Source organism: Takifugu flavidus, chromosome 16, assembly GCF_003711565.1.
Source record: "Takifugu flavidus isolate HTHZ2018 chromosome 16, ASM371156v2, whole genome shotgun sequence".
Lineage (NCBI taxonomy): Eukaryota > Metazoa > Chordata > Actinopteri > Tetraodontiformes > Tetraodontidae > Takifugu > Takifugu flavidus.
This window is the reverse complement of record NC_079535.1, coordinates 10882281-10910212: the sequence shown is the minus strand read 5'-3', so window position 1 is coordinate 10910212 and position 27932 is coordinate 10882281. Positions and strand designations below refer to the sequence as shown.

Genomic DNA, 27932 nt, shown 5'->3' with positions numbered 1-27932 from the left:
AGAGATGCTGCTGATATTTGACCAGAAAGTAGTGGGTTTTTTTTGTAAACATATTTAATTTACAACTAAAGCTCAATATCTTTTCTACCGGTCTGATCAACTTATAGAATATAAACACCTTAATAGGTGAATGCTTCATAAAATGTGGAGTTTTAACAGATATGGAACAGTTGTTGTCGACATTTTAAAACTGCGTCATTAGTGTTCTTTTATTTAAACCTACCAACACGGTTACTTCCAACACGGAGAGTACAGCTCGCGAGCCCTACACCACGTGCTCTTTATGTTTATGCGCAGTGGTTTCTGGGTAGAGGTTGCTATGGCAACCATTGTAAACACCAGCTGCCTTGCCCCCCCGCCCCCTCCCTTTCTACTTCTCCCTTGCCTTTTCTTCCGCTGTTACCTCAAGCCTGAGAAAATGGCAAGCAAGGCTGAAGGCGAAGAGTGTTACTATGACACGATATCATCGATTCAACAATGTATGCACGAAAGGTGAGTATCTTTTCTATTTAGCGGGAGACGGGAGTGAAGACGTCGGGCTCGGGATGTGAGGTCGGCTGCCTAGTAGCCGCCTCCTGCACCGCTAGATAATCAGCTAGCTGTTTAGCATCTAAGCTAAGGTAGAATCGATGAAGCAACGGCCAGTCAAAACAACGATTACATGTCGCTTATTTCAGCCTGCAACGATCGCTTGTGGTTTGCGCGTTTAAAACGCATTTTAAACATAAATGTTTATCGTCTGCACATTAGCGTCTATCAAGCTAATGTTTACGCTAGTTCGCACACGTGTTCAAGATAGTTAAATATCAATAACTAAAAGGTAAACTCAGTGAATGCAGCTGGTAATTAGCCTCTAATTCTTAGGTACAAACAGCAGAGATGGTTGTGACTGACAGCTCCTCTGTTTCTCTGTGCTCAGGGATAAACGGAGACTGGAGCTGGAGCTGGAACTGCTCGCTTATTCCAGGTCTAACAGAAGAATGTAAGTCACAGAGATGGTTTTAAAGTAAAAAAGCACATGGTTATTAGAAATACCTTTTTGAAATGTCTTTGGCTATCTTATCCACACGTTTTATTGTACTAATGTTCGAGGTTCTTGCATTTGTTCATGCATTTTTTAATGCTTTTGTACAACAAATGATAAATACAGCGCCACTTAAGGGGCTCCACACAATTGTCAAAGGAGCAAAGGCTGATCATAGAGTTAAAAATGGAATTTTATTAGAAAAAATGCATGCTTCACTTTTTTGTGTGCAAAGAATTTGGTTCTTATTTTCTGACAATGGGCTTGGATAATATTTCTTTGAAATAATAGTTCTCCACCACCCTCAGCTCAGAGATAAAGTGTTCCAAACTGCGCAGCTATCTCAAGGAAATCTGTGAAAGCGAGGCGCGAGCGAAAATGAGAAACCTTGAGCTTCTGAGAGTTGTGGAGTGCATGGAAACCGACATGAAGGAATATAGCTCTGACCATGGCCCCCTGCAACAGCAAAAGGTATAACACACGGAACAGACACGTGAATCCACGCACAGCCCCATTAGCTAAATGAATCACACTTTTGTCTGCGATTTCAATTTTAATTACCGAGTGTACTTTAGTTTGAAAATAAAAGCGACTCCATAGACTAACAATGCAGTGTGAAATAAAGAGTGTATATTTATTATCCACACATGTTCCTGCACATTTGCCTCAAGGTCTTGCTGTAATTTTAACGCAGGATATTAATATTTGCTTGCAATTGCTTTATGTGGCAATAGTAAACACTCCAACTGTGCCATTTATCATGACAGGCAAATGAATGAGGGACGAAACAATGAGCCAGTCAGATTATCACTTAGAACTCAACGGCAGTGCTTGACAGCTTAATATCAAATTAACAAAATTGGCTAATTATGACTCGCTGAGTTAATTGCCCAATATAGAGACTCTGAAGTGCTGCAGAGGTTTAGTCATTCTCCCCCTCAAGCAGTTGGTTTATTTCCTCTTGATGCATTATGGGTTCTGTTTGTCCTTGTTGTTTCCTTTCATTTCCGGTTCTTCTTTGTTTTCATCGTATAAATCGATTATGCGATGAAGAGGCAACGCCTGTACGCACCCGTTGAAATGTTTAAAGTTGAAATGACTGTGTTTGAGAAAGGTATGATTGTAAAATTGTTCACCTGATAGGACTATGGTTTAAACATATTTAATGAAATGTGACAAAAGAAAGCTGCATGAGAGCAGCTCAACCCCTTTTTCATCTCAGCATTTTTTTTTAAGTGAACCAGTATTTGTTGGTTTTGTCACATGGAGGAAAAGCTGCCGATTTCCCCCAATGCTGATAATAATCAGTAATGCCAACAATCAATAATGCCGTAGCAGACAACATGTTGGCAACGCTTATCCTCGGCCATTTTTCTCTCAGCTTCTGCTTTTGTCAAGCGTTAATATCGCATCATGTCTACATTTCCGTTATCTGCATATGCTAATGCCTTCCACTTGCCTCATTTCCAGGCTGATTTTCTCCAAAAGGCTTTATATTTTAAAGTGAGGAGGAAACCACAAGAAGAGCTCAACACAAAGGTGATACTTATATGTGCCACGCATGCATGTACACATATTTCCATCTATTTTGGGAACGTCTCTGTGTTTTTCTCGCATTTTTTCTCTCATCAAGCCGCATTTTCATCTGTAGAGTAACAAACGAGAGAAGGCGTTCCCCGTCGTAAAAACTGTAGAGGGGTCTGCATTTAAACTGCGTATCTGTAATAGCGCAGGTGTCTAATCCTAGCTGGTGCATCTGTATAAGCAGAGCAGTTCAAGCCCATAGCTTTTTTCTCCCTTAAAGCAGTAAATGCTCCTTTAGATGAAATGTCTAAGACATCTCATAATAACTTGGAGCATGCTGTCTAGAGCAGTCACTTGTAACTGTGTGCAAACCCCCCCCGTCAGCCTGTCGATATTGTAATGAGGAAAATGGTACCGTCACTCCATTATGCATACAAGCCATTGGCTGGCAGTGTGCATGTCCCTCAGGCTGCCGCATTCATTAAGGGAAGCTTACCGGGCTGAAAGCTGGAGACAGATGATAACGGGATATGATTTTCATATTTAATACATTCCTTGGAAGAGCACACGCGTGCCGCAGATTGATAGAAGAATCAATTGCTACTTTAGTGAAACACTTTCTACTTTGCCCTGCAGCTACCGATGGAATCACTCAGCCAAGAAATTAACTTTTCCTATTTTTTACCTACTTTGTGGATCTGCTGGGCAGGCTGCATGGTTTACAGTGAATGTTATTAAGCGGCTAACTGTTTGCTATTTAAGACGCTTATCAGAAAAGAAACAGAAGCCATGCCTTTTGTTATTATGTTTAGAGGGAGGCTTTTTTGCCTCGCTCGCTCCCCCTTTGGTGACATTGCAGACATGAATCAAAACTTGTCTAAAGGATTTCGAGTAAGATGAAAAGTTAAAACACCGATCCATAGACGGGCTTTTCGGAGACTCCTGTAACGAAGAAATACGACCTTGGCCCACATAAATATTTGAGCTGTCTGTGTTGTAGATGTAGTTAACCCAAGAATTAATCATTTCCTGTTAGGTTTTGAAATGAACGGGGCAGATCGGGATTTAGTTCCGTTTCCTATCCTATTTGCAGGCTAAAGTCGCACAAGGACACGACAAGGAGGTTTTCCACTTTCATCCTACTGAGGGTTTGACACAGACCTTTGGAGGTGCTGATGCTGATGCCGGAGCCACAAATGTACACTCACACCAAGCGTTGCATCATTCACCCGATAGCAGCTTGCACTTCCATGAATATCTACCAAGTGGCCTTTTGAAGGACTTTGGAGTCAGCGGAGAGAGAGCCCCTAGCAACCAAGCACATTTATCAGTTGACATTTCGGGCTCAAACGATTCCCCCGACAGCTGTAATTTAAGTGACAAACATGAAAGAACGATGGCGAAGCTCCCATCTGTTCGTGCCTTTACCGACGCAGCTGCTAATGTGCCTTTTGGAAGCGATGATGAACACGAATCCTCACCTTTGGCGACCTTGCCTGGGCCTGAGAGGGATGTATCTTTTGACAGCAGCAGCCCAGTAAAGACTGAGAATGATTTTTCAGAACAAACCGATTCCAATCGTCTGCTGCCCACATCAGAGGATAAAGAGACTGAGCTTCCTCCGCCTGCTCCTGGAAAAGAGCCTTGGGATACTCCAGGTTTTCTCTAACTTCATCCTTATTACCATATCATGTGTTTTTTTTGTGTTAATTAAAGTAGAGTGCCCTAGACCAATTTAAAGGAACCATGCTGTCTATTGCCACTACATTCCCAGAGAACAGTCTCAGCCCAGAGAGGAATGGCGACACTCCGCAGACTTCCATATCGTCCCTCCATGATGACGGCTTGAACAACGCAACACAGAGAAACCCCGACTCCCCGGCGGCAGCCTTGCAAAGGTACTTTCTAGGGGACTTTTGGGATTACGCGTCATCTCCTTGCATCTCGATGATGGTAATTTCGACGGTGATACTGGAATTGCTTTATGGTGCATACGTAACCATCTCTATAGGCAATAGCAAAGTTAACGCTAGGCGAGCTGAGTTAAGCAAGCTAGGCAAGAAAGTAAGAAATGGAGTACATGGTGGACGTGAGTGACAACACCCGACATTCTCTGACAACATCGCATTGGAAGCTGACAGAGAGGATTGTGGGAGTCACGGTCCATGCCACCCAGCCTTTTATAGCGCAACGGCAGCTGCACTGTTGGCAGTAATGCATTTTATAGAAGAAGCTCAGGAGCTGTCACCAACAATATTGCCATAATCCAAGATAATGCTGTAACAGAGCAATTTTCTGCTTGAGAGACCTCAGGAAGTCCCCAATGGAGGAGGAAATTTGTGGCACCATAGAGTGTTCTGGAGGGTGGGCATGTGGACAGCACTTACAGCCACAAATCCTTAGCGTGATGATGGCCTCTGAGTTGAAGGATCATTTTGGATGGGTTCGAGTCACAGGAAATCCCATGTGAACGGTTGCCCCCAAATCCTCTGCATTTCCCCCAGAATATGCAGTCTTTTATGAACAGGGTGCTCTTGGGGAAAACGCTGCTTCCCCTCACATATTCATGACCGCTCCCACACACTTTTTGTGCCCTGTGCACTGAATATTACTTTATTTTTTTATAACTACCAAATTGTTTCACCCCCCCTTTTTGTATTCCAGGTTCACAGTAAAGCCGCTGAATTTTATTACAGGTGTATTTTTATTTTGCAAATATGTCAAATGACATAAAAGGGATCATATTTTTGTCACACATATCCAAAAGGCAAAAAAACAGCTTAAACCATCAGATGTAATGAAGACATTTCTAAACATTTCTTGGCCCTGTATTGTTTATTTTATTCTAGCTTCAGTTATTTTTTTTAACTAGAATACATCTCACATTTGCAGTTTGCAGTTGTTTTTCCTGTCCTGCGTGAGTGCACTGAAACCTCCTCGTGAGGGGAAAAAAGCCCCCGACACATAAAACGCTGAGGCCGCCGTGTGCAGTAAACCACCCCCCGTGTCTGCACTGCGCAATATAACTGCAGAAGAGCTGAACCCTTCCTCCTCGCCGACAATGTGCTGCTGCTGATGGCGACGTGGGGACAACGGCAGGGTGTAAAGTGAGGTCGGAGACCTTGACATGAAAGCAGGCGACAATACCGCGCAAAGGGAGCGAGGTTTTGCGGAAAAACACAACTAATTCCTCGTCTAAAGGTCTCTCTTTGAAGAGCATTGACAAATAAAGTGGAAAGAAAAAGATGCCTATTTCAAGGTCCGTACTGGCGATAAGGGAAGGGGGGGGGGATCGAGCTTTTGCCTGTGCTACTTCAACCACGGTGAAGAGGACTTAGCACAGAGGGATTGCACACTACAGAATGTCATGGATATAATTCAAGCTGCCAGCTTAATCAGGATGTTACCAGGAAACAACCGGCGAAAAAGAGGGAGCAATTGTTTGCTGACCCCTAACCCAGGAGCCCATTACAGATTTTCATAAATTCTTTTTTTTTTTTTTTTTTGGCCCCTTTTATGTAGGGGGGCTCAGGATCTCTCAGCTTGGGGTTTCGGGGAGAATTCAATGAGGGCCACCCAGAGCTTAATGCTCAAAAAAAGAGATGAATTCCCAATATCCACATGCATTAGGCATCCATTTCTCATTTTGCAGCCGCACACAGGACCAGATTAAGGTGTAAATCTCTCACCAAAAGAAATTCATCTTGAGGTTCTTTTCTTTTCCCCCCTTGTACTTTAATATGGTGCGATGGTGTTTTTTTTTTTTTTTTTAGCTATTTCATATTTGCTGTGGAAATAATTCTGTCTCCTGTGGCTTTTGACCCTTCTCCACTGAGGTCTTTTAATTACCCTGTTTCAGGAGTTTCCAAGTGTCCCCTCACATGGCGTAGTTGACCGAAGTCCTTTATCGCAGCATCAGATCCGTAGTGATCAGCTTCCTCTGCTGGCCCTTATGGAGCTCATTCTCACCGCCTGTTTTCCTTTCCCGTGTTTTCCTTTTTATAAATGGGACCCATCGACATACAACATAATCTGCTCATTCTATTTTCTTGTCCTTTTGTCCCTTGAATGCATTTTTTTAGACTCTCCTTGGAAGGACTCTTTTATCTGCTGGATAACATTGAAGGACAGCTCCACTGTGCAGGGGCCAGAGTGTATGGGGATTCTTCAGTTGATGGAAGACATCTCAATAGAGTTATCAGGTAAGCCCTCCCTTTCTTTCTTCAAACTTTATCCTTTCATCTCTTTTGCTGAGGGGAAATTTTACAGTATTTATTTAATGGCCATGAAGCTGATTGTACAGAGAATAAAAATATATATTCTTCTGTCGAGTGCTCCTACTTAAAATGAAATGGCATCGCTGACATGCGCGCGCCTTTCATATTTCAGAACGTAATTAATTTACTGTAATTTGAGTTGTCAAAACGTGTGACTAAATGTCAGTCAAGGGAAAGAGTATTCGCTCCTTTCTGTCTTTTTTAAACGACCATCTGTGCAAACACGAGTGGTCTAAATGATCTGAAAAGCTTCTTCAGTACTGAAGAGAGAGCCATCTCGTGCCATGACCCTCGGAGCAGTAGTGAGTCTTGCTAGGATATTATGAGCAAGCACAAATGTGCATTGATGTGTTTTGGCTGTGCTGCACTCTGTGGAAGTGGTTGAGCTCGTAGACCTACAAGCTGATAACTTCCTGCTCTCTGTGTATTGGACAGGCTTTGTAACAGTGGAGCGGAGGTGAAGGACGAGGACCTTGAAGTATGCGGCGCGGTAGTCCTTCGTGAGCTCCAGACGTTGTCGTGGAGCACAGCGGGAGGCTCCATTTTGTCAGAAGATGTAGTAAATGCTCACCAGTCAAGCAACGATCCTAGTGAAATATGGTAAACCTCCCTCTTTGAGAGCAGAATACAGAAAGACAGTGGACAGTCTTACATTACTGCCACCAAGACCACAACGCCGTCTGTGCACCTTTTTTCTCCCCTTTCATGACCAGACAGTGGGGGACACGCACCTCCAGCCTATTCTGGGATATCGTCAGCCACCCTACTATAAAGTGACCCTTGTGCACGCATGTAAAGGTCATCTTTGGTGTCACCTTGTGCTGTAACGTTGCGTGGCTGAATGTCATGAGTAAATTAAAATGCCCTATCTGTGACTCCCAGTCCTGTGGATAATGAGTAGTTATAGTCTGAGCTAAATCCAACCTCTGCTTCACTACTCTATTGATTTCAGAGGGGCCTTGCTAGCTTTATGTTTTATCTGGAGAAATACGTGTGCTGTGTCCTTTGGAAATGCCTATTGGCTTTTTGACAACCCCCCCCCCCCCCCCCCCCCACTGTGTTTTTTTACCAAGCGATATGATGTTTGGGGTTTTTTTTAGCATTAACTTCAGTGTCTAAGAAAGATCAAACCATTTTTCAAATGCATCATTAATTTAAAAAAAATGCTTCTTTTTATTGGAAGTATAGAATTTTGTCTCTTTTCTTTGTCTTCCATCCACCCCTCTTATTCCCTCCTTTTCTCGCAGCGCAAGCCTCACCCCCGATGCTGCTCAGCTGTGGGATCGCTGGCTCAAGCATGCTCTCCTGCTCAAGAAGAGCCGCGTCCTCAACGATGAGCGGCTGGTTGAGCTGTTCACGCCGCTGCTGCTGGAGCGCGATGCCCCCTACAGCCACAAGGTAGCGTTGGAGGCACACACACAGCTACGAGCCGCACACACTCGTGTTCAATCCACCTGCCACAGCTGACAGGACAGTTGCCTTTTGTAGACGTCTTATTCCATATGTCCCAGTATTTCCCCATCTTCCAATGATGGCATATAAGCACATAAAGGATTGTTTGAGTTTAATGTCAAGTTATTTCTGGGGAAACCTATTTTCTCTCACAGGATCATATACTCTACGTGCTGATCTCAGCTTAGGCTTTCTGTGAAGTCATCTTTTTCGACTTCTTGAGATCTTGGAGATCTTGCTCCAGTGTGCCCGGCGCAACGAGAGAGGCAGAGAGGGTGACTGTAAGGGCTCTTGAAAACATGAACAAACAAATGGAAGGCTCGCAATCTATATGTACAACAGCCGAAGAAAATAATCAAGACATTCTCACTCCATCTACTCCACATACTTCTTTTTCATCACTCTGTTTCCTCTTTCCTTAATTTCCCCTTCCCTCGCTGCCTTCCCAGACAACAGCGTGCTCTCCTCGCACAAGAGCAAACAGAAATTTCCATTCACGTAACGCCACACAGCCTGGCTACTCGGGCAAATGGGAGCATGCAGCTCGCCTGCACGCACTCAAAGAGGCCCTTTGAATATTCAAGTGCTAACAGTTGCATTCATTGATATTTAAAATGCAGTGAGTGTGCGAGAGTTCTCAAATCCCCAGTATATTTGAGTCGGTGTAAATAAATAAAGAAAAATAACAAATTGGGATGTCAGGGATGAGGATCAGGACAGCTTTTATTGTGCAAAAAAGTATCAAATACCGAGTGGCAAGGTCGAACCGGCGTGTGTTTGCCTCACTTCACTTCTTAGAAAATAACGGCCCGTCCTTTGGCAGCGTTCATTGTGACCAACTGATAACAACTTACAATGTACTTAAAAGTTTGTGTCAAAATCCTGCTGATCATCGGCTCCATATTTGTGCTCGGTAAAAGTACCAAATGGCCATCTCCATCTAAGAAGCCGGCTTTGATCACAGAAGAGAGATGATGATGATGGCAGGACTTGATATTAGGGCTGGGGGTGGGGACTGAAAGGAAATCGGTGTGTGGCATCTCCCTGCTACTCATCTCCCCGAACGGCTCCTCTTAATTGCGTATCCTCATCTCTCCAGAGATAAAAATGAGCTGGAGAGGGAGGAAGAGAGCAGTTTGTCTCAATTCTCTCAGCCAAGAGGGGAGATATCTGGAATGTGTTGCACATTAACACCAGGGTGATTGCATTCTTTAGACGCGGCTCTAATCTCATGGATGAGAAGAGACAAAGAGGAGGGAGGGGGGGAACAATGTGTGATTGAGAGAGAGGAAGCAGGAGTAAAAGTGTGTGAAATAATCTTCCCCCCTTAAACGAGTCAGACAATTTGAAGTTATTTTCTCTTGGCATTTCCACATGTATTGCAGCCACACCTCTGTGCAGGCAGCCGTGGCCAAACTAAATGACTTGGCTGATCGTCGAGAGTCCAATTTGACATCGCCTTCGCGAAATGGGAACAATTAAGAGTGTGGTTTTAATTTGTGCTGTTCGCAGGCCAAAGTGCTGCTGAGGACACTTGTGTGCCGGTCCAGTGAGGAGTGCCCCTCACCAGAGGACGAGACCGGCTCGTCTCCTCCGTGCGGTTCTCCTCTCCTGGACGGGAAGGATGAGAAGCCCACCCAGCTGTCACGGACAAAGCCCCTCCAAGGTGGCTGAAGATTATTAATTGAGAAAAACATCCCACTGTGTAATGAGATCTTGTGTGTTTTCCTAGTGATTTAAATAACAACCATGATCGGGATTAATGCTGGACTGCTGCAACGACAACTTCTTTTATATGAGGAATGTATTTCTGCAGAGTGTTTTGTAAATCCCTAACAGCCGTCTATTCAGAGCTAAGAAAGACCCCCATTCCCATTTCTCACCATAAACTCCCTTCCTCCATGCAACTGCTTCTCACTACGCCCTTCCCTTTCTTACAGAACTACAAAGTAGTGAAGAGGACAGCCAGGACGAAAGCTCTGTGAAAAGTGTTCCTATTAGAGGTAAAAAGGCATCGCTGGTGCCCCTGCATTCACACTGTCCTTATGTTGTGGCTTGTTTTCCTCCCACTGCAGTGAATAATGGGCACTTTTGCGCCGCGGTGGAGGCTGCATGGTCAAGGTGAACCCAGGGTCAAAGTCCCACCTGAAGAACTGGGCTAGTTCTCTCTAATTATCTCAGGGGGGTGGGGAACAAACCCACACTAGTTATATTGTCAGCCTGCTCTGAGGCGTTGGGACCAAAGTGATAATACACTAGCCTGGTATAATGTAGCCGCTTTAATTGTCCGGGCGCAAAGGTGGATGGCGCAAGAGATCTGTGGTCGGTTCTCATTATCTACTAAACAATGCTCCGGCAAGGCCGGACTTGAAAAATTCAAGATGTGAAGGCATCCTGGAAGCAGCTGGTGTGCCGATCCCTAAGCTGAGCGTCTGAAATGTAAAGTAATCATGTATAACCCTTGGCTATCAGATTTCCTGCAGGGTGTTTCATGTGCCTGCCTCCCCGAGGCGCCCCGGCCCTGCCAAATGAGTCCAGCTTCCAGTCACTGTACTTAATCAAAAGGGAGCTGGCCGGCAAGCCCCCCCCCCCCCTTAAAAAATGGACTAACGATATTTCAAGGGAAGCCATTCGCTGTGGCGACATCAATGTCACCTGAAATAAAACCCAAAAAAAAGCATGACTTGAACGTCACGGTGATTACCAGAACATGCGCTTTTCTGCCGCTGATGAATTTAGAGACGTTGCGTAAAACAGCTGGGTCGCGTTGGCAAGTGGACGGAGACGATGCCGGAGCAGACGGGACTAAAAGTGCCGTTTTCCTTGTTAATGTCAGAAACGTCGGCACAAGGTTAAAGTTTTGCACGGCGACGTCAGTGACGACGCAAAAAAAGTCATATGTACCAGATCAATAGATAGAGAAGATTCCAGAATAAATAGGTCCAGCAGATGAGAGGGGACGTAAGTCCAGCGGGGAGATTTAGGGCTGCCTGTGGCAGGAAGCTGTCCAGCAGGGCATCTTTGGGGGGGGGGGGGGGGAAGGTGGGCTCTGCCCTGGACGGAGGGAAGGGTGACGCCGACGACCCTTTCCGCTGATCTTTGCAGGGCCCTTTTAGAAGAGTGCTGCATGGTGATGGTGAGAATTAGATTTTCAAGCGATTTCCTGCCGGGGGAAGCTGAGATGATGCGCGATGCTGCTTGTTGACCCGTGGAAAGTGTTGCTCCCAAACGTGGACTAGAATCAACAGCGTTTTCAGCTTCTGTGCTCAGCCAGGAGGGCGGAGACGCTCCAGCTCCCGGCGTGTGTTGCCTTATCAAACACAGAAAGCTCTAACACACGGAAACCTGGGTTTTAAGCAAATATTTGATGCCCCCCCCGCACTCTCTCTCTATGTCGGTGTGTGTCTGAGCAGAGAGCAAGGCGTATCAGTTACTTAAACAGTCAGCTATGCAGACAAGGCCGCAGATGTGTGAAGAGCTGGACGACGACAGCGACAGCCTCTCAGGTAAGGGAGGAACCTGCCGTCTGCTTTCACATGTTGTAGAAATCACTAATCATCTGTATTTGTTGTGTATAAAACTTAATTGGATGGAAGATCCCTCCCAAATCCCAGCTATGCATGTGACATATCCATAGAAAACATGAGTAATGGTGTATGCTAACCTTTAACCCCCTCCCATATTACTAACATGTGCTGACATGTCCAGATCAGATGGATTTAGTTGGGTCTATTTACTCTTTTAAGGAATAAATGATGACCATGAGGAGGACCTGCGGAGGGCCAAATGCTCGTCACATCAAGACCCTTACCCTTGGTAAGAATGTTGTTATTATTCAGCGGGGGCCACAGGAAATAGGCCACCAGACACCAAAGTGGTTGATGTACATTTGCATGGCCACACTTATAATCCCCTGTTCATTTTCATAAGATCAAGGGGCCGCCACCCATTAACTCGCCAACAAAGACAAAAGCCCCGTTCCCCCCCTCCCCCTTCCCCGGGCTCAGCCAGGTCTCACAAAAAATTCTGAAAGCAAAACAACTCCGGCGGGAAAACCTAAACCGGCGGCGATATTGCTGCGCCGAGGCTTGTTCTGAGAAGCCAAACAGTTCACGCCAGGAAGAGGGACAACTGTCGCGGAAGCAGAGGATTCGAGTGTTGGCGAGGACAAATGTGCTTTTCATTCTTCACCCTTGAAAGGCATTTAGGCGTCTAAAATCAGTGCCCAGAGTGGGTCGCAAAAGAATATCTAATGATAAATAGCTCGCCGGACGCTAACGGCGCCGCGGTTACATTTGAATATCAACACGACTTCATCAAATCTGCAATTGCGTGTCAGGTCCTCAGAGCACCTCTTCACTGCAGGCCCATTTGGGCCGTAGTAATGGCTGGGTAAACGTTATGAAGAATAATCTTCTCTGATTTCATGTGATTACTGGGCACCATGCTGACACAAGGACCGGAGTCTATATCACCGTGGCCTGGCAAGCAGACACTCCCAGTCTGCCTATTAGCCCAGGGAAGGGGCCTAATGGGACGGCTCTATTGTGGTGCTCATAGCCGCCGATGTCTGCTCCTGCCAGCCCTAGTGACCACCCTCTTTAATAAACATGAGCCAATTTTCCGGCCCAGACCCACTCGGATGATGCCTCTGTCTCCGTCATTAATGTAAACTGGGAGGCTTCGTGATTAAACAAAGACATTGGCGGCTAAGAATTAGCATGAGCGCTGGAGAGACACAAGTTGCGTACACGAGGTCACCCTGTCCGCCCGAACCCTTTGGGCGGGCGCGCACCGGTTCTTTGTGTGTTTTCTTTGCTTATCTTGGATGATGAGATTCAAGCATTCCGCCGTTGCTTCTTGTGCTTTATTGCCCCCACAAGTGGTCTAAAAGCCCCGCACTTAACCAAAAGCATAACACCGTCGTACGCTTTTGGCCTGCTTCTCTGCTCTCCGCTGCACTTTCTCCATCTCCGTGCCCCTCGTCCTCTTTGTGTTGCCGCTCCTCCCTCCGCAATCCTGCTTGTTAATTATTTGCTTTATTTTGTCAGCGAGCTGATGAGTGACATCAAAAGGGGGATGGAGCCGGACTCAGAAATACAAAAATGGCTTCCTCTCTGTTGTCTTAGACAATAATTATGATTTGCCAGTTAAGCCTGGACTACAGCAGAGGGATTGTAGTTTAAAGCAGAGGCTTTGGTGCAAAAAAATGCATTTATAGCCCTTTGTGAGGCTCCTCATTATGTGTGGGCCTGATTCATTAAGTAATTGGTTTGCAGTTGTTTACATGAGTATTAAGGCCTTCTATTCAGGGCCTTTGAGAGATACATTGTGCAAATGTTGCATGTTATGAATGCAGAATGAGAGGCGGGGGGCCAGTCCTATTGGCCAAACACTGCACTCGGCTGAAAAGCGAGAGAAAAGCGCTGGGTGCTGCTTTGCATAGCAATGACTGGAACCTTAATAAGCTTTACAGATTAAATACATGCAGTCTATACAAGATGCAAACAGATACTCTTAACACATTTATATGTGCTCATTTCACTATTATGGCATTTGAGAGAATTGGGGTCTTTCATATTCTTTTCTCCCTCTTTCGCCTCCTCGCTCTCCCACACTGTTTTCAGTTCGACACTTTTATAGAATGTGCTGTTTATTGTATTATAACTCGCAGGGAAGCGACTGATTTGTCCATTACAAATCTTTTGCTGTCTTTGTGAGGAGCAAAGTAAAATCACTTTGTGGTTGAGTGGGGATGAAAGGAATAATGCACGAAGGAGTGAGTCTTAATAAGCAGCTGCACTCCATGTAAAGACCACTTGTTCCCATTTGTATGCGAGTGCATGCCACTGCTTCCTCTGGTGCAAAGAATCATTGTGCTCCTTTCTACTGTAGGCATTTCAGATGCTACTCTTTTCTTATTTTGATTTTGGGCATTTTAATACCTTTTCTTTGAGCCGCGTTTTGATCCTCGGAATATGCCCCGACACATGTGCGGAGCACAGCCACACACATACTTGCGCACAAAATACTCTAGACATCAGCTGGTGCGATGATCGTTGTGCCTAGTGCCTGCTTGACAAAAACCTTGACTCAACAATTAATGGTTTACTGCTTTGCCTTGGACAACAGGATGTGCTCAAGCATTCGACCTCAAATCACTCAGAGTGTCAAAATCAGAAGCTTGGCTTTGCTCTCTCTCCCTCTCTCTCTCTCTCTCTCTCTCTCCCTCCCTCTCTCTCTTTATCCCTCCCTCTCTCTCCCTACCTCTCTCGTTCCCCTCCCCACTAGTGCTAGCTCACTGGGAGAAGGCATGGAAGTGTAACACAGTCAGGAAAAAAGAAGGATTCAGAAGAGGAAATAACACAAGCTTAGATATACAAAAATAGTGTTATATCAATTATATTACAACACGATGATGATGATAATAATACCAGAATCTCTTTTGGCGTTATTTCAATCTTTAAACCAGTAGATGATGCATTTCTGTTGTGTAGAATCAAGACCATAAAGAAGGTGAGCGAGTAGAATGAATCAAGCCGTGGAGGCTTTAACCCTTTCTTTTGCTCCGTACCTCTATAGTGGAAGCATTAACACACTTCAGCCCCATTAATAGATGAAAACATCCGCACGCATCAGCCCAACAGTGTGTCCTCCAGACACCCCTTCGGCTGTCTCCGCCTGACTGGCCCAGTCTAAAGAAGAGCGCGCTGGCCCAGTCCCACTTCCTCTGGGCTGCAGTACTCACCCGTATCCAGCAGAGAGCACTCACACGTCGGAGAGTGCCCACTCACCGCTCACTCGCTGTTGCCTCTCATCGTTTGCCCCCCTGCTGAGGGCTATATCCTGCTCATCCATTCAGGCCTGTTAGAGTACATCAAAACGGAGCCCAAACAATGTTTCTGCGGGGTCATAGCTGGAATGGGAGTAGGAGTTGATGGGAATGATGAGGTGATGGGTCTCCCTTTACCTTTAGAGAAGCACTGCTGCGCAAAAGTGCTATTGTGATATTAGCATTTGTGTGTGGGCGGTAGGAGTTTAAAAAAAGCCAGGGTAAATAAAAGCAATTTTTCAGCTATTGCTGTATACCTGCTAACTACCCGCTTAGCATTAGTTCCCCTAATAACGCGTGTAACTACAGGACTGATGTCACCTCAGGGCCGTCTCCTCTGCTCAAGGATGCATGCTGTCCTTACGAAGGCGCCATTCTGAACGACAAAGTCCGTATTTATTGGTTCTGTACTGATGTGCCAAAGTTCAGATGCCTAAAAGAAAACATCAAAAAAACATATCACAGCCAGGAAACGGAGCGCCGATGCCACATCGCAGCAGACCTAAAAATGGCTCCTCTCGGCGGTGTGAACAGGCTTTCCTGCATCAGCTCGCCTTGCATCGCTGTACGCCCAAGAGCTGTTTAGCTTTGGCCGAGAAAATAGTGCAAAATTAAGTCACTTGTGCAAAATGAGCACTCGTGCGGCTAGAAAGTGTAATAACATGATGATTTCGCAATATCCAGTTATTATCCAGTCTATCATGCACCATCCATAATCAGGACATTGTGGGGAGAAGGGGAAATTACACCAGCTGTAATTCACATCGTTTTACATGTTACAGAGCCCCGACCTCCATATTCAGATCATTACCTCAATTAAGTGAAAAACTGGCATAAATGTTTACGGGAGCCATATATCACATCGGCGGGGTCGGACCCAGACTGAGCTCTCTGGAGTAATAGCTGTTTCTTGAAATCAGCCTAGTCCCTCACTGAAGTGGAGCGGCTGATGGACCGTTCCTATCCTGGGGGAGAAGTTCAGGAAAGGAAAAGCCTCACTTACAGAGGCGGAGTGGAGGAAGGAATCAGATCCGTCTGTCTGCACTTGATTGATTAGCATTGTTAGCAAGTTAGCAGCAGAGGTGAGGCTGCAGCTGAACTTCAAGGCCTGATTGTCCTGCTAATTGTGACCCTCTGCTCCGCTACATTGAGCAGGAGGGGATCCCAACGTCGCCGGGAATGTCAGCTGCATCCTTCTCTTCTGATTCCGTGCCGAGCGGAGCAGAGCGGCAGGGTATAGCTTAGAAGATAGCGTTTGGATTGCAGCCATGAACCATTTGGTCCTTATCCTCAACGTACAGTCACATGTGCCAAGATGGTGATGAAGTAGCGATGAGGAGATGAGGGCGATCGAGAGGATGACAATCAAGAAGGGCCGTAGGCTGGGATTGGGCAGATGGGGTTTTCCTTTTTTTCCTTGATGGAGCTCATCTGCTTAAAAGTCATTGTTTTCTTCTGTTTTGTAAAGAAACAGCGACGGTGCGACTGCAACATCAGAGCTCCAAACAAATCAGCCGTATGGATATGTATGGTAACCTGGGAGATGATTGGGCCATATTGTGGGGCTTGAATAGCCCCCATCATAATGATGTAAATTAAAGGGAGGCCTTTAAAAGTGGAAGGGGGGGGTTGCTTTTTGCATATGTATTGAGGAAGATCAAAGCCCTTCAGAGGTCACACATTTACATGGCGATATCAGCACAGCTATGGGAACCTGGCAACCCCCGTCTATGGGCAGCGTCTGAATAAAGGCGGCCTTGTGCGGGTCTCCTGGCACAAAGGGAACGGGAGTCAAAGAGCCTCCCTTCGCCCAAGTTTTGGGTAATTTCGTGGCGAATTTGCAGCTGCCTTTTCAAGAGCACCCCAGGTCAAACGGGTTGAGGGCTAAAGCGTGTCTTTATGTTTCCAGGAAAGGCAACATCACCTCCAAGGCTCTCTCTGCCCTCCAGTCCAAAGGTGAGCGCACTCGAGGAGGGGGGGGGGGGGGCTGATGACGTCACACTCCTCCACATAAACGGCTAACATTTACGAGCCACTCAGCATCTGATTAACTTTCCGTCTGACCCCGAAGACCCTGATGTGTCTTAAAATCTGATCAAAAGGGGCTTTTTCCGACCGGTTCTCCGTTCTCGGATGCCAACTATTTGCTGTAGATGGAGCTTTTACTTTTGTATAGCGCCGCACATCTGTATCGCGAATATCCAGCTCTGATCAGATCAGCTGGCCACACAAATGAGGGAGAAGAACATTGATGGTTTGTTTTTTTCCTGCTGAAATGAAAGTCAAGGTAAGCGGCTGCATTCACATCACGGCAGGGCTCGTAAAGAGTAAAATCGACTGGGAGAAGAAATTATGCATGCAGCATGAAAGGTGGGTTTTCATCTGAACCCAGGAAGGATAAACATCCTGCTCTCAAATGAATCTTTTTTTCCTTCCCTCCCTCTATCTTTTTGTGCAGATATGTGGAGCGACACGGATGAATGCAGCTCCGACATTGAAGCCGCTGCGCGTCCTCAACCTCTCACCGCCGATGACTTTGATGACTTCTGCGACTGATATAAACTTGATAGTTTGGGTTTTTGGTTTTTTTATAAATTGATCACATTGGGTCACGGGGAAAACATGGAGCCGTTTGCCCGACGCCAATTCACCCTTTGACCGTTGTTTTGGCGGTGCGTGTTGTAAATCGCACGTGCGACTTATTGCTAAAACAAATAAAGTTGACAGCTCTCAGGATGGGTAAAGTATGTGAAGAGTTGTCCGACACTCCGATGTTAACCCTGCCTCGTTCTCTTTATCTGAACGACTCTCCCGGCTCATAATAACGGCTCGAAATAGATTAAACTGATCTTTTAAAGCGATTTGTTTGCACTAGGCTGAAAATCATGCATTTTGAATGCCGCAAGCATCTCCGAGTGCTCTGCCTCCGGCACGCTCGAGTGTAATGATGTGAGTCACCTGTGAAATGACAAAGCACAATGGCCACTCCGCACGCTGCCGCGCGACCTGTGACCCCGCTGAAGAGGCCCATCTCCCGGGGCGCAAAGTGTTGGAGCGCCAACAAACTCTGAATATTTAGAACCTCCAGCAAAACACACATTTTCGCCGCCGCTTCTTCGATACCAGCGAACCGCAGACGTCATTTCCGCGCGTTAGCGGACAAGCGGACATCGTAGCCGCTGCCTTGAATGTCCTGCGGCTATTAATAGCCCTTTGCTCTTGTGTAGAAGGCTGGATTTCCAAGTTTGCCTTTCCAGGTTATTATACCTGGTGTGTAAATTTCCAAACCCACCAGCCTGGCAGGTGTTCTGGGAAAAATAAATCTGCGGCATTCAGTGTCAGCGGGATTCCATTAGTCAGCGTTAGGTGACTTTACACGCCTGAACCTTTTAAAGTAGGACTCCACATTCATTACCAATAATGGCTTCAGACAGCCCTGACCCACCACAGAAAAGGGACTGTGGCAGAATAATTTGGAGTTAGCTAAAAGGCTCCCTAACATAATATCCATGTTAAGGAGCATGTCAACAGACACTTGTGTGTGACAGATGGCTCCTGGTGGAAGTGCAGTTATATTATACTGCTGTGTACTGCCACAATAATGCTCCTCCGAGTCTCGTCCGGAGAAACAATGTTGAAGGTGACGTTAGAAAGGAAAACCCTCCTCATTTCTGCGTTTTGAATGTTGTTTTCAAAGGGTATATCTTCCGTTTGTGTGCTTTTTGTCACCGGTTGACAGTTTCTTCAGCTCTGCGGTCAAGTTAAGTTAGACAGCTTGATTCTTATTGAGTGGTTTTCTTGTTAGCTCTGACAGACTCCTGCTACAGATGACCTCGCGAAGGATTCCAGTGTGTCGATGGTGCTTTATTTATTTTATTTTATTTTTTAAATCAAGGTTGCATGCCTATAGGATCTGAAAGTGTCACAAATTTGAATTCAATCTATCCTCGCAAGGACGTTTCCTCTTTTGACACACTGATCTGCATTTCAAAAGAGGCCTAATCATTTTATATCTTCTTCTTTCACTATAGAATTATAGCCCATAAAATAGGTTGTTTCAGAATTCGGCTTTTAGCAACCGCGCGTGGAAAAAAAGTGGTTTAATTTCTAAAGAAATATTTGCGATTGCGTGTGCCATAGACATCGATTGGTAAAATAGCAACAGTGCTATTAAAGTGGTTTTACAACAACAGCCTACACCTTTACCAGGATTTGCAGCAAACATAGCATGTTGTTATTGTTCTCTAGGGCTCCATTTCAGGCATCTCCAACAGGTCGGGTTCAAGGTCTGGATCTCGGCTGCTAAGTGGACAAAGAAACGGTTTCTATGCCGTCAACGCTCCCAGCAAACCACGGATGAACCCCCTACACCGCTGGATAGACGCACTTTACACCCAAAAACCGAATCTCTTTATTCCGATCGAATGATGTCACGCTCGCCGAATCACTGATTTGGACTTCTGCTTGAAGAGTTTTTGTAAAAAGTAAGTCAAGTAAGACGCGGAAGGAGGCCGTTGTGGAAGTTAAGCACATTTATCAGCGGCGTTGTGGTTTTGTTCTGTGTTTTTGTGTAATATATTCCTGCTGGCTGGGCAAAGCGGCGCTCTCCAGCGTGCACCTTCCGCCCTCCCCTCCTCTACTTTTATTTTTTTATCAGTGAATAATCATTTTGGAGCAAGGTCATTTTGATCTTCTGTCTCAATAGGCTTCAAATAAATATTCATTCATTCTGACGCGGCCTCCTCTGCAGCTTCATTGGTATGTGTGTTACAGAGACAAAAGACTGTGCATTAATTTTCGAGAGATCGGCACCATTGTAGGCAGTTAAACCATTTTATTCTTGTTTTCAACCATCGGCAGAGTTGTAGCTACAACATTTTCCTTCGGCTCTGATTAGTGATTTTTGCGCACGGATGTTGAAACAAAACGAAAACAGTTCGCTCGTTCGGTTTGTAATTCAAAGCTTAATTAAGATGCGTCTCCAAGGTTCTTCTAGTCCGTGCGCCACATTCATGAATTCATCTGCAGCGGCATACTGACAAGAACGTGGGCTACGCTCATTATTCAGCCTGGTATTATGTGAAATCATATTGATCCACTGCAAATCTGCCTAGACTCCAGTTTTCTTTGATTGAAATTCCACCATATTCCTCATGAACCCATTCTCTGTCCTCCCATCATGTTTCAATAGAGTCTAGAAACTGTTTTTAAAAAAGCCAGCTGCCAGCTCATATGGGTAATTCATTATTGACTTACTAATTCAGACAAGCCCCGTGGCGTTTTCTGTTTGGTTTTGGTTGATCAGTAAATCCACGAAACAACTTTTGTGACGATGGTAGTCAGGCTTGCCCCAGATCTGCCATCCTGGGTGGGGATTGAGAGAGGGTACGGTCTTTTATCAGGGTCGCCCTGCTCCACAACTGGACCGGGTGGGTTTGGAACTGCTGCTGGAAATAGCTGCCTCCAAGCCCCTGTTCAATGAGTCCACAAACGTCCCCCCCCCCCCCCCCATCAGAAGCTCAGAGTGGACACACGGCGCTCTGTTGTGTCCTGGGATGATACAGGTGACACTATTGTGAGTGTGACCCCACTCTTGTTGTTGACTAGGCTGCCTCAGCACCTCCAACCAACAGCTACTTGTTGACCCACCTGTGTCCCCTCTCATCCAACTGAGCTCCCTCAGTGGAGACCAAGAAAGGGCCTGCGTTCCTGCATTGATCCCAGACAGGTGATCAAAGCTTGGTGATCCCCAGGGCTTTGCTCACCTCAGACCAGGCAGCCATAGATGATCCCCACACAGATGGGGAATAGGACCACCTTAGACCGGGCATCCAGACCGAGCCTCGGGGGTTTAGTCCTCGTCCCGTCCAGGTCCGCTTTGTCGTACACTGCTGTAGGGCGTCTGCATGACGTCATAAAGTGTTGGCCATGTGTTAAGCTGGTGCCGTTCCATTAAAAGGCGGAAACACAGTCGCTGTCCGCGTGTTAGTAGACATAACAATAGAGATGTTAAAAAAATACCTATCTCGTTATTTTTAGGACATAATGGGACCAAACAGGACAGAGCTCGCGGGTCTTTATGCACCAACACACACTCGAGCGCCACACACAAATGAATAGAAGTAAAAGGCTCTTTGGGTTTCAAACATGTCGGTGTAAAAGCAACACATACGCCTATGTATCCCATTAGCTTATGTCTGAATGAGATGGACCCCCCCCCATTACATCATCCATTCCATCTTTGGAAGTGTGTTAAATGAGATGAAAAGAAAGGAGATCTCTCCTCTTTTTTTGAAAATGCCCCCCCCCCTCCAATTCTAAATATTTGATTACTTCCAAACCTCATATTAGGACAGAGTCCCTTAAATAGTTAAAAGAACCCGGCTGAAGGACTTTAATTGCTCTTTCGGCGGTCGTGTTGTCTGCCACCGTCTGACTTTACCTTTACTTTCTTAGTCAAGGGAACAAACATCTGATCATAATGCTTTTTAGACCAAACAATTGATCGGGCTGTGATTTCCTGTTACATATCCCCACTTGGCATTCTTGAACGTGCACCTTCTGCCCTCCCCTCCACTACTGTTAAATTAGTTGGTGAATAATCGTTAATAGCGAGGACATTTAAAAATGGTTTCGGATCTCGACAGAGATAGATCTGTCCTCTGCACTTCCTTTTGTGTCTGTTGTATTTTCCGGAACAATGGTTGTGGCTAGCTATGATCCCGATCCCTCTGCTCTACGTCATTCGGTTCTTGTTTCTTTCATAAAACCTGAAACCTGGTGGAATCTTCCCCCTACAGCTGTGACAGGCTCCTCGGGACGCACGCTGAGGACAAGCCCGCTGTCGAGTGTGCGTTTATGGCCATTCGCAGATAAAATTCTGACTTCTGGGGACATTCCCAGGTCCGCATACGGGAAACGGGACTTCCGGTCAAACACTTGACCAGTAGACCAGTTCTCCCAATCCTTGTGTCATGATGAATATATCATAAGACATCTATACAATAAAGGTAAATAAATCCCTGGAGACTGCAGGAAGCATCTGTCTTTGTTGTTAATTCCCATTTCTTCTCTGTGGGCACATATCTCCAGCTCCGTTGTTACATTTCTCACTTGATCCAGCAAGTATTTGAAAGCGCAGCGGGTGAACAATAGGTCCAAAGATGATTTGCACATGAATGACGTCTGTGAATGAGAGTGTGTTACCGAGGAAGGTTGTCGCTCCATAGCCAGGACAGAAAGGTCTCTTCCCCTCTGCCCCCACTCTAAAGACCAGGTGAGATCCTCCGACAAAGGAGCAGATCTATCCAGCGTGGCTCTATAAAATCCTTATTGTGCTTTAGAGAAGCTTATATAATTAGAGCTGCATCATCCAGCCTTGATGCTGTATGTTTTTGGGTTGTTTTTAGATCATACGATCTGTAGATTGTATTAGCCTCACATGTTATATAAGATTGTATAATGTATTCTCTCTATTCCTGCATGGAAACAACAACCCACAGGCCCCTTGTTCTGGCTCTCTTCACAATAGGCTTGTGTTTATCAAGGACCTTTCCCACTCGGCCCAAACATGCTTTATATTCACCCTCAGCTCCTGAAAAATAAACCTTTTAAGCACTTTCTGCTCCACATTTTAGTTAAAAAGAAAAGGGTAACCAGACGACATAAGGACATAGAGAGAACTCATGGAGAATAAATAGGGCCTGTTGATCAATACATTGAAATCGTCATCTCTTCCTTGATTTTGACGTCTCAAAAATAGTTTCTGCCGTCCAGGGATCACACAGCAGAAGCAGCCAATCAGCGAGTGTTTGACTGCTGAGGACAGTGGATCCGATCCACTAAGAGAGGCCAAGATGTTACCTAGAAGGTGTAGATTTATCTGGCCAAGCAGCTTGGATTAGACCCGCGGCCGTCCCTACACAAAGCTGTGGACCTCCTGCCATTAAGAAAGCTCGGTCTCCGTTTGTCGAGGACGGAGCGGCGGAGATGAAGACATCGTGAAGCAGCGGCCATCTGACTGCCCGTATGCGTGGCACCGGGACGTTCTCGGCTCTACCGAGCTGGTTTTTGGGAGTTGGATCATTTTCCGCTGATTAAAAAAGCCTAATTTTCTCATTAGAGCCTGGATTTTGGAGCTCTGCACATTTCCGCTGTGTCCATTTGGGATTGGACGGGTTTGTTGCCTCCTGCTCAAATGGCTTCCACGCAGGACTCGGAATAATGTGCATCCTTAACACACCCGGGGGTCAGCATAATTACCATGAGTTTGTCACGCTGGCTCCACAGAGTGATGAGGTCTAACCTGCAGCTACAGTCAGGCAGTAATCTAGCTGACCAGATTCCCGCTCAGGATGACTTATATCACATTAGAATTAAGCATATTTAGGTTGAGTCCCAGCTCAGATATGTTCCCACGCTCTCCCGCCATCCAAATCTCTCGCTGTCCTCGTTCTCTGCTGGGTAATTAACATGGGGAGATGGGAAGGTATCATATTCCGCCAATTCCTATGAGATCGGCTTGCAAAAGCTGTTAAAGCCAAGTAGGCAAATTAGTATTCATGCAGGTTTTCCTGTTGCAAGTCATCTTCCCCTGTGGGACCAAGAAGTAGATTGGGTAGATGGGCAATGTTCACCCTTGATTATGTGAACAGAATGCCACCACAGAGCTGAGGCCTAGCGGGGGGGAGGGGGAAGGGGGGGCACACGATATTCCTTAGACACTAAATCAATTTCTGTGACCTGCTAAATGAAATTGACTACACTCTAATTCTTTAACCCTTTGTATGGGGGTAGAAAAACATCCTGGGGTGCGGTGATTACCAGCTATTACACAAATCCATGGTTTGCGTATCAGTCTATCACCATTTACAGCAAAATTATACATATTCTGGGGTTTAGTAGCAATAAACAATTGCTTTAATGCACTAGTTATGTCTTTGTTTAGCCAATCAACCGGAACTCTGAAATCCAGCTATTATTCAAAATAGGAAAATGGCTTGGTAAAGACTTTCTGTGCGCGTGCTTTTAGATACGTGGAAATTTGTATGTAAATTGAGATGTTAATATTTCAGCTTGTGCTGAACACTGGGTGGCCTTTAATGTTATGGTTCATACACCATAGGTGTCACCGGGAACATTTGATGCTGTTATACTACATAAAATGCTACGGCGATTATGGATCCACATTACCGTGGCTACGGAGTTTCTGCACGGCACACCAAAGGTTATAAATATTTGATTGTGCCGAGCACGTTGACAGATATTTGGCGGAAGGCAGATAATGCACGTCATTGTTTGTTCAGTCCTGAGTTAAGCATTAGCCGGAATATTATAATCGACGCCAAAAGCATTAATAAGTCTCTTTCACCCCCTCCCCAACACTTTTTTTTCTACATGCAAACATGAATGTGGTTCCCTTTGTTCTCCTAATGATAAAAGCCCATCTACTGATTGAAACTCGGGCAGATTTCATAAAAAATACACTCAACATTCTTCTGAAGCTAACTGTTCTCCACGTTAATTAGCAGTCCGCCCTCTTGACAGTCCGTTTCCGGTATTCCCACTGTGGCCAGTTCAGCAATCTCATAGCAGGTAATTTTGGTGCTCCCAGAACACAGGGCGCAGCATTGACACCTTATGTTTCATGATTGAAGGCAATCTCCTGGGGACGGCACGAAATTTATTCATGGTGCGCTCTTCCACAGCCACTAGAGACGTAGCCGTGCCCGCACGCCACACATTTCCTGCGATGCATCTTTCCCAGAATGCACAAATAATACTTAATGATCTGGGGGAGTTGTCGTAATATCTTGTATTTCTATCCTTGCTGATCTCTTCCATCTGCTCCAGACAAATCCCTGAAATAAGACATAACACAACACAAGGTGTCAGAGCTAGAGGACGCGTCGCATTTACGAAGCTTCGCCCTCACGACCTCGTCCGTTCTCTGTCCCGCACATAAGTCGTGAAGCGGCGTTGATGCGGTTTCTTGTTGATAGCTATCGTCTGTTGGTAATGGAGGTTTTAGCATAGGTGATCAATGCAGATTAGCCACAGGCCCAATTAGTTAGACTCTTGTCATTGACACCGCCTGTTCTGGGCGCTAGCACATGAGGGAATACAGGGTCAGCCATTAGCATGGAGGAGAGAGGCTAATGCTCATCTTGAATCAACAGAGCCCTGACAGACTGCCACCATTTATTTGCTGCTGCCGCTGCTGCCAGTGGCGAAAACAGCCAAACACTGGCTCTGTTCAGTTTTTTCTGGGCCAGTTGATTCAGAGCACAAAATCTCTCACATTAAACGACCTTTTGTCATAAGCCACACGCTCGCTAAAACAGGGGCTAGTCTGAAATATGATCTCCCATTTACAACTTGGGCCTTTCATGTGATACGCCTGAACCTGAAGCACCAAAAACATTGTGCAATGTGAAGGTCGAAATGCACTATGAGATCACGGTACTGTCTGTGAGAGCTTTGTATGTTCCCCCATCTCTCAGCGATAAAAGGAGGTGGCTGAGCTTTCGCTCCGGAGGCTGCGAAAACTTGTTTAGAGTTATTGAATCAGCAGAACAGAAGAGGCAAACAAGTGCCCTCAAGACTCACAGTGCTTGAGCTGAAAGAGGTATTTTTACAATTAGCCCCGTGAATATGGTCCCCTCAGCATCAAAACACAAGCAATATCTATCTATCTATCTATCTATCTATCTATCTATCTATCTATCTATCTATCTATCTATCTATCTATCTATCTATCTATCTATCTATCTATCTATCTACTGTCTGTCCGTCCATCTATCCATCCATCCATCCATCCATCCATCTATCCATCTATCCATCTATCCATCTATCTATCTATCTATCTATCTATCTATCTATCTATCTATCTATCTATCTCTATCTATCTATCTATCTATCTATCTATCTATCTATCTATCTATCTATCCTGCCTGATGCAAACTTTTAAACATGACCGCTTTTACCCATTTATTAAAATTTAACATTTGCATTTAGACACATCCGTTTTCTAAACCACGTCTCTGTAATGAGGAAACAATTATTTGATCCAGTTATAGTAGATTTTTGTGGGAAAAAACCCACAGTCGTTTAATGAGTAAAAAAATAATTAAAGGGCACGGCGAATCAACATTATGCTGCATATTAAAAAAGTTAACTCTTAAAACACGTCATTTTGGGACATTCTGTTTTCCTTCAATGTTCCTTCATTGAAATGTTCCCACGAACAACATTTAGAATCCCAATGATGCTGCGTTCAAGTGCAGCACCCGTCCTGAATGGCGCTTTAACACAGATAGTATAGAAATATGTAGCTGCTGAAACATTTCCCCTCAGCAGTTACACACAGACCACAGTTCTGCATCTCTTTTCAAAGGTTTCACACTCCCGCTGCCATTTCCGGGTGTGCAGGGCGACTGGAACAGCACATTTTCACCCGTCGGATGTGCTCCTCTGCCCCACCTCCATGGTGGTTTACCCAGGAGCCCTCTATACGATCCCCTCTAGTATTCCTAGATATAAATAGAATATTCATCCTTTAATCTGTCAGTGGTCTACTGTAGCCATCATGTCCTCAGAGAAGCGTGGATATCCTGTCAGTCAAAGACGTGCAGCTGCAGAGCCTCCATCACTATGGAATTAGCATGAAGGCTGCATCAGACAGCCGGTGAATTTGATGGATTTATGAGTAAAATTTCAGCTGCAGGTCAATCAGTTTAAAGGAGAAATTCATGAGGAAATTATGCTTTGACGGGCACAACAGCCTTCAATTACCTTCGTCCATTTATTTCACGTGTTGGACAGTTTAATTAACAGGGAAATCACGTTGCGTGATGATCCCCGGGGCAGCGAAGCAAAGTTCTCGCTGTAGCTTCAGTGACCTTGGATTCAGTAAAATCAAGACAGGTGTTTTTTTCATTTTTCATTCAGGGAGATCAGGAACATCTTCGTCAACTGTACATTTTGTATGATAAAATATTTTTTTCCAAAACGCTCATGTCAGAGTTCAGCCAGTGTTTTCCTGCTTTTTATTTAAATGGAAAGCCCGTGTCATAAAGTTTACGACTTTTGCCTTTAAACGGATTTTAAGAGATGGGTTTTTGCATGCAAACGCTTTGACAGTGTTGTTAAAATGTATGTTCATAAATGGTTTAAGCTTTTAATCTCCTTCGTTAAAAACTTGATATATTATGGATTCTGCATTCTGACCACTAGATGGCACCAAATCTGATACGCTGGACCGACAGAAACCACAGCAACAAGGTAAACAGCTGCTTATCAGACTTTTATAATGTTTAAGTAGTTGAGAACAAATATGCACATTAATAAATACGTTACAAATCATCCAGCAGCCTCAATCATGTCACAGAAAAGTGTTGAATAAATATGAGCTCATTCGGTCACCTCGGGCATAAATGAGAAAGCAATCAAAAATCACAGCATATCACACGTCCCTGAACAGGTCTGAGGGCAAAGATTCATCTTCAGGTGTTGATGCTTGGTTGTTCCAAAGGCAGGATTTCAAAATCAAACAGATTTGATTCTCCGCCAGTCTGTAACAAACCTCTGACACCCCAAACGGGCATTTAGTCAACCTAAACCTAAAGACCCCAGCATGTTTAGACAGTTTCCCACCACTCCGTCCTCATTGAGGTGCTGCATTCTTGGGGTCTATCCCAGAATTCCCTGGTTGAGAAGCAGGAACACACTTAGACTTGGAGAACCTCCGGCAACCAGGATCTTTCACCCGTCCGGAGTTTGGAGCTGGCAGACTGAGCGAAGGGCATCGCGGTCAATCAAAGGC

At 45.3% G+C, this 27932-nt stretch overlaps 1 protein-coding gene across 3 annotated transcripts; it reads left to right on the top strand.

Annotated features, from left to right (window-relative positions):
- Nucleotides 1–333: 333 nt before the first annotated feature.
- Nucleotides 334–19842, top strand: kiz (kizuna centrosomal protein). Of its 3 annotated transcripts, none has more exons than XM_057059190.1 (16): nt 334–492; nt 920–982; nt 1333–1495; nt 2495–2563; nt 3642–4206; nt 4323–4446; nt 6631–6750; nt 7261–7425; nt 8073–8223; nt 9790–9943; nt 10218–10280; nt 11691–11783; nt 12024–12093; nt 17019–17065; nt 17392–17479; nt 17568–19842. In XM_057059190.1, the coding sequence occupies exons 1-16, from the start codon at nt 419–421 to the stop codon at nt 17587–17589; spliced, it is 2031 nt and encodes a 676-aa protein (XP_056915170.1). In that variant the 5' UTR covers nt 334–418; the 3' UTR covers nt 17590–19842. The 3 variants fall into 3 exon arrangements, with proteins under 3 accessions (XP_056915170.1, XP_056915172.1, XP_056915171.1); XM_057059192.1 differs by having other exon boundaries at nt 1316–1495; XM_057059191.1 differs by lacking the exon at nt 17392–17479.
- The last annotated feature ends 8090 nt before the right edge of the window (nt 19843–27932 follow it).